At 53.2% G+C, this 6,903-nt stretch overlaps 1 protein-coding gene across 2 annotated transcripts in view; it reads right to left on the bottom strand.

The window, feature by feature from the left end:
* Positions 1-217: 217 nt before the first annotated feature.
* Positions 218-6,903, bottom strand: part of LOC132397105 (complement C1q tumor necrosis factor-related protein 4-like) — a 33,368-nt gene continuing 26,682 nt past the window's right edge. For both annotated transcript variants that reach the window (XM_059975405.1, XM_059975404.1), the window contains exon 2: positions 218-6,560. In XM_059975405.1, the coding sequence (XP_059831388.1) occupies positions 5,596-6,558 (963 nt within the window). In that variant the 5' untranslated portion in view covers positions 6,559-6,560 and the 3' untranslated portion in view covers positions 218-5,595. The remainder of the gene's footprint in view (positions 6,561-6,903) is intronic.

Below are 6,903 nucleotides of genomic sequence, written 5' to 3'. Positions count from 1 at the left end.
CCCTCACCAGGACCCCCAATGCCACTTCATCACACAGTCTCCTCTGATATAAAGCACCTGGGGTGAAGGGGGCTGGGAGTCCTCAGTGAGGGGAATGGGGGTGGGGGAGATAGGAGTGATGGAAATGAGGGAGGGGCAATCGCAGGGAATTAGAGGGTAGGATGAGGGAGGGGAAACTGTTGGAGGTGAATCAGAAAACGGAGACCAAAAGTAGCAGAACAGTTAGTTTTATTTGAACATTTTTAATATTGCAAAACTTTGTTTACAGTGATCTATCTGGGGAGTCCCGGAGACATGGACTGACTGAAAGCATCGACAAGGAACTGGTCATAACACATTGAAGGGGTGGGGATATTTGGGTTTGAACCCTGTGACTGTAGTTACCAATGAAAGGTGCAGGTGTGGGAGAGAGTGTATTTGTGGTGGGAGGATAATTATTTGCAGGAAGTCAGTGAAGTTATCAGCTTTGGGAGATCTTGAGCAGATGCAGTTCAGGAACAGGGCGATAGGGGATATGGTCCTGCAACTTGGGACAGTGGGTATTTCAGATTAATTAAATGTTGGTAATTAATTCTCCCAAAAGAGGATGCTGTGGAATTCCTTTATCCTGATTTGGCGTCTGGTTTATTGTTCTCATGTACTCGTATACAGTGAAAATCTTTGTTTGCATGCCATCCCACAAGTGAGCATTTTATCCCATCTGATCCGGGAGGATCACGCCAGGCGGCATAACTCCAGGGGAGGCAATTCCATCCCTTTCCCCTCGTCCAGCCCTCTCAGGGAGCTCCCTGCCGGTGAGTCGCTGCTGCCATCTCCTGACCAGGAGTTGCCAGGCAGGAGTGGTTTGAGGAGGGAAAGTCCTGATGTCTGGAATGTTGCTGCTTTGTAAGGGGTCACTCACTGGGGGGGAGAGAGCAGGTGCAGGGAGGCTTTAAAATTCTCTTCTCCCCAATGGCAGAGGTAGACGAGTCCCAGGGAAGTAGGAATCGGGTGAAAGGGTATCAGGAGCGAAGTGGAAGAATGTGCAGTAAGTGAGTCCTGACTTTACTGCAAAAGCAACATCGAATCATATTGAATGACAGAACAGGCCAGATGGGCCAATAGGCCACCTCTTACTCCTAAATAGGCTGCCAGGACCCATCTACGTGATGTCGGCTGCGACTGGGGTCTGAAGCAAGGTGGAGTTGCCCTGAACTGGGCGCGGGGCCGATGGAAATGACGGGGACGGGGAGCGAGTGGGTGTCTGGGTGGCCGCGACGCCGGGAGGTGAGGGAAGGTCAATCTTCCCCGAGGGACACGAGGTTGGAGATTCTCCTCAGAGAGCAGGAGCCAGACCGAGCCCGGATTGTCCAACCGAGATCATCTACACCCAGTCAGGGCTCCTGTGGCCCGTGGCTGTCGCAGTCCGCGTGTGTCACCCTCGTTGAAGGGTTTGCAGAAATCGGTGACACCTTGTGTTCCCCCAGTGGGGGGGGGACATTGGGTCACCGGTGCGGAGAAATGTGCTTATTTCCCTGTGCTCCCCTTCCCTTATCTCCTGCCGTCTGACCCCCCGCTCCATTCGCCCTTTCACAGACATTGTGCTCACTTCCTCATCAACTCCTGCCCGTCTCTGCGGCCTTTCTGCACTTGTACGACGCTGCACAGAGAAAATGAAAATTAATATCAAATCTGCTGGAAACACCCAACAGGTCGGGCAAATGTTAATGCTTCCAGCCTGAGGCCCTTCAACGGTTTCGAAGAGTTTCCAGCATTTTCAGTTTGTTTTTATTTTGCAATTTTAAAGTGGCCAGCTGATAATGTGAGAGGTTGCATTCACCAGCTTTGCTTCCTGTGCCCTACTGTCACCTGTCTGCACAATCCAGTCACAGCCCTGCGGTGCACTAGGCCTTTTCTTTCCTTCATCTCTATACACTGCCCAGAAACAGGCCCTCGATCACAGGACCACAGTATTACCTCAGGGAATTAAAGCAGGAACCTATCTGGACACCTGCAGCTTATGCAATGGGTGCTGACAAACTGAGGTTTAGGGTTAGGTGTGTTTCTGTTTATCCACAGAGTGCAGATTCACCATCGTCAATCTGTAAAGTTGAACCAGTTCCACTGGAGGCGACATGGTGAGATGGCTGTAGGGAACAGAAGTGGTGATTTTGTGAGGGGACACCAGAATCCACATTTATAATGTAGGGAATAGTTGCCGTGCTGCTGAACATACCTTATCATCTGAGTTGTTTACTGTCCGTGATCTGCCCGGCGTTCTTTGATCTTTCTCTTAGCCAGTTCAATAGTTTCCCCTCATGCTACAAGCCAAGTCTTGGAGGCTGAGGGTAACATCGATCTCTTTCACCGAGCCACCTTCATCACACCTCTCCTGACAGTTTACCGGCACAACCCGTCCCGCGGTCTCTCTCTGATCGACCCCCACACACACTCTGTGGGCAGTTATTGTCCATCACTTGATTGCTTCACCAGGAGTTGGGAACAAAATGGGGAAAAGCTGAAGAGCGGCCATATTTTCAGATGGGACGGAGGAACAAGCTAATGTTGAATCAGAGATGAAGATTCACTAAAATTAACATCTAATGAGATAATAGTGGAGATGAGGGAATGAGAGTGACTTGTCTCCAGATCGAAGATTATTCAGATAGAGTAATCCCCAACAAGGGGTCTCAACCAAAGGCCCCAGCAGGGAGACTTGCTTCTGCAGTCTTCCTTCCCACTCCAGAAGGGTCTCAGCCCGAAACATCAACTGTTACCTTTCCATCATACATGCCAACTCAACTGCCGAGTCCCTCCAACAATTTCTGTGTGTTGCAAATTAAAGGAGAGGATCTGGACACACCAACCTTGGGGATTATAGCTATGGCCACAATACATGGGTCTCTACCCTATGAAGGCAACATGGTCCTGGGCTCTGCCACTTCTCGGGGTTCTCACTTTCATAATTTGGGCCCCGTATCTCAGAAAAGGATGTGTTGTTGTTGGACAGAGTCCAGAGGAGGTTCATCAGGATGATTCCAGCATTCAAGGGGTTAACATAGTGTTTGGCAGCTTTGGGCCTGTACTCACTGGAACTTAGAAGAATGCAGGGGGATCTCATTGAAACCTACCAAAACACCAGCTAAGGTGGATGTGGAGAGGATGTTTCCTGTGGTGGGGGTATCCAGAACTAGAGAGCATAGCCTCAAAATTGAGGGATGGCCCTTCAGAAGGATTTTTTTTTAGCCAGAGTAGTAAATCAGTGGAAAGCTCTGCCACAGACTGTGATGGAGGCCAAGTCTGTGGGTATATTTAAGGTGGAAGTTGATCGTTTCCTGGTCATTTAGGGGATCAAACGATATGCTGAGAAGGGCAGGTATATGGGGTTGGGTGGGATCTGGGATCAGCCATGATGGAATGACAGAGCAGACTCGATGGGCTGAATGGCCTAATTCTGCTCCTTTGTCTTATGCCCTAATGTCGCCATCAGCAGTTGTCGGGGTTCCTCTTCTCTGGGGACCACCCAGCTGCTCTGTCCCGGTTCAACAAAACGCCTTGGTGGGGAATCCTGGGCTTGCCTACTTCTTGTCAGAATCCCAAGGGCCAACCTTCCCAGGATACAGTTTGTACGGATTGGCTTCTACTCAGGCACTGGGAACATTGACCCACTGAGCCCGTTCACAGAGACCCAGAACATGGCGCCTGTTAACCTGGGCACAACATATAAGTAGGTTTAGAGTGAGGACAGGGAGCCATGGTGGGCTGACCTTGTTTCAGAATAGGCAGGTGAAGGCCTGCCACAGAAAGGATTCCCGTCTCTGGTAGCCGAGACTGTGTTTGAGCAGTTGCAACGGTGATCGACACAGGGTGTCGGGCATTCCCTCTCACAACCAAGGAGAGGGAAAGAGCAGCGGAGATGGGGAGAAGTGAAGGGAGTCTGGCCCGGAGTCATCTCCCCATGGATACCAGGTACAGGAAGCAAGGGACATGAAGATTACCCACCTAATACAAGTGTCATTCCTCAACCCTGTGGCCATTCTGTGGAAAGAAACATTTCCATACTCTTCCTTGTGAAGATAGTTCCCCTGGAGAGAAAATAAACATCAACTATCTGGGTCCATCCATAGGTGCGTGTCACAAGTACAGCAGGCTTGGCTGAAATGGGGAAGTAATGTCACGACTGTCTGTGGGGCAGGAGGAGGGGGACACGAGTGCATTACACAGTGCTAGGGTGGGGTATGTTGCACCTACGCCGGACAATGCGCGACCCATTTCTAAAACAGTGCGTCTAGATCTGGATATTCCAGTAGAGGGAAAAATTCTCTCAGCACCCGCACTGTCAATCTCCCCTCTGATGTTTCAGTAACTTCACCTCTTGTTCGTCCATAAAGGCCCAGTTTGCTCCACCCCTTCACTAGGATTTAATCTAGTGAACCCTCTGAGCACAGCCTCCAACTCAAGCATGTGCAGAGCAGAACTACGCCCTGAAATTCCCCACTTTCATATTCCATACTCTTCACTTGCCTTTCCTACATGTCAATTCTATGTCTGGTGTGCCAGAACCTCCAGATCCCACTGAATCATCACAAGTTCTAGTTTCCTCTAGTCACTTGCTTTTCATTCTTCCTTCCTGCACGAGTTTCTCCCAGTATTTCCTCTTGGATTATCTTTGGCGCTCTCGGATGCAGGGAACAACCTGTGGGTGTGAGCCTGCTAAAGGCTCGCGATGAGAGCTGGCATTGACCGCGTGACACCATTCCCTGTTGGCAGACCCTGGATATGGCAACTCCCCTTTCAGCCTTGGCCCTCCCCATGCCGAAACCATCTGAAAGTGCATTGCCTCTCTGATCTTTTCCCAACGAAGAAGTTTCACGTTTATTAATTCCTGGGAATCCATTGTTTATTACTTGTTGCTGTGGAGATGGAAGATCAGGAGCCACCTTCCTGAACTATTTCAGTCATTTGCCTCACAGATTATCGTTTGTAGCATGCAGTGCTTCAGAATACTTTAGACCTGAATAAGTAGGTATCTTGCTGAGGATCTCCCAGTAACCAACTAGACTAGAGCACTCTTGGGTGAAGCTGAATCTTTGGAATTGATTGCATTTTCCGTGTGGAGACTAGTAGGCTTCTGTTCACGCGCACACGGTTCACACAGCTTCAGGAACCCGGGGACAACCCGGACTTTGGATTCTGACTGTGTGCACATCTTCCCACGTTCCAAAGACAGGTTGGGTAGCGACTATGGACATCCCCCAGCGTGTTGAAGAGAGGTTGAATCTGGGTGGGGGGGTTAATATGAATGAACCAATGATAGGATCAGTGTAAGACTGGGGGTGAAGGGCTTGTTTGCATGCTGTATCTCTCTCTGAATGTTATGGGATCTGCAGGAAAATGGGCTTGAGATGGAAGACCAACACCGCAGTGACTGCTGGAGCAGCCAAAAGGCCCGCTTCCACTTCTTGTTCATTCCCTGGCCCCAGACCCTGCCCTCGACACGAACAGAAGAGGTGGACTCCACATCCTCCAACAAAATATTAATTTTCCAAGGACTCGAACTGACACAAGACATTTGTAACACAGACAGACGGGGAGAAGGGGAAGCGGGTGGGTCAGTCAGAGTCTGTTGGTGGCGGGGTTCGAGTCCCGGTCGGTCTCGGGGTACACCAGGAAACCGGTGAAGGTGATGTATTTGCCGTGGTTGCTGTAGGCTCCGTAGCCATCGTGCTGGTAGCTGTACAGCCAGATACGGTCGCCTGGCCGGAGGGCCAGCATCAGACTCTGACTCTGCATCTCCCGCTGCTCGGTCACCCCATCGTCATAAATCATGGCCTGCACCTCGTCCTCGTTCTTCATCAGTTTCACCGACATGGTCTTGTAGGGCAGCTTGCCCATGTTGAAAGCAAAGTAGTAGACGCCAGCCGCGCGGCAGGTGAAGACGCCCAGCGACGAGTTGAAGTCACCACCGATGTTGACCAGCTCGGTGTCGAAAGCCACCGGGTCGTGTCGGTAGCGCTGAGCGCTGCTGCCCACCACGCTCTGCGTGCGGGCCACCGAGAAGGCAGAGCGGGGCGCCGGCGGCAGTGCTGGGCGGGGCTCGGGCTCGGGGTAGACCAGGCAGCCGCTGAAGGTGGTGTAGGGGCCCGTCTCGCTGTAGAGGGCGTACTGGGGGTGGCCGTGTAGGCGCAGCCAGACGGTGTCGCCGCGGGCCAGCCGCAGCATGGCGCTCTGGCTGCGCGTCCGGCGCTCTGGGCCTTGGTGCTCGTCGTAGGCGATGGCCTGCACCTGGCTGCCGTCCTTCATCAGCATCACCGACAGGCCCTTGTCCGGGTGCTTGCCCACCGTGAAGGAAAAGTAGTAGGCACCGGGGATGCGGCACGTGAACATGCCCCTGCGCCCGTCGAAGTCGTGGCCCACGTTGACGTACACGCGGTCGAAGGTGACAGCCATCCGCGGGCCTCCCATCATGCTGCGGGTGCGTGCCGCCGAGAAGGCCGAGCGCAGATCGTCCGCTGCCACTGCCTGACTCGTCGTCTGCCACAGCATGGCCACCAGCAGCGGAACCCAGGCTGGCATCATCCCTGTGGAGTACACAGACACTGCCGTCAGTCTGCGCCCAGACAAGCATGGGTGGTGGGGTGTGTGGAGGGACCAGTGGGTACAGGGGGTGTGTGGAGGGACCGGTGGGAACAGGGCGCGTGGAGGGACCGGTGGGAACAGGGCGCGTGGACGGACCGGTGGGAACAGGGCGCGTGGAGGGACCGGTGGGAACAGGGCGCGTGGAGGGACCGGTGGGAACAGGGCGCGTGGACGGACCGGTGGGAACAGGGGGCGTGGACGGACCGGTGGGAACAGGGCGCGTGGACGGACCGGTGGGAACAGGGCGCGTGGACGGACCGGTGGGAACAGGGCGCGTGGAGGGAC

Source organism: Hypanus sabinus, chromosome 7 (genome assembly GCF_030144855.1).
Source record: "Hypanus sabinus isolate sHypSab1 chromosome 7, sHypSab1.hap1, whole genome shotgun sequence".
NCBI lineage: Eukaryota > Metazoa > Chordata > Chondrichthyes > Myliobatiformes > Dasyatidae > Hypanus > Hypanus sabinus.
The sequence above is the reverse complement of the archived record's forward strand: the minus strand, read 5'-3'. Positions and strand labels throughout refer to the sequence as shown.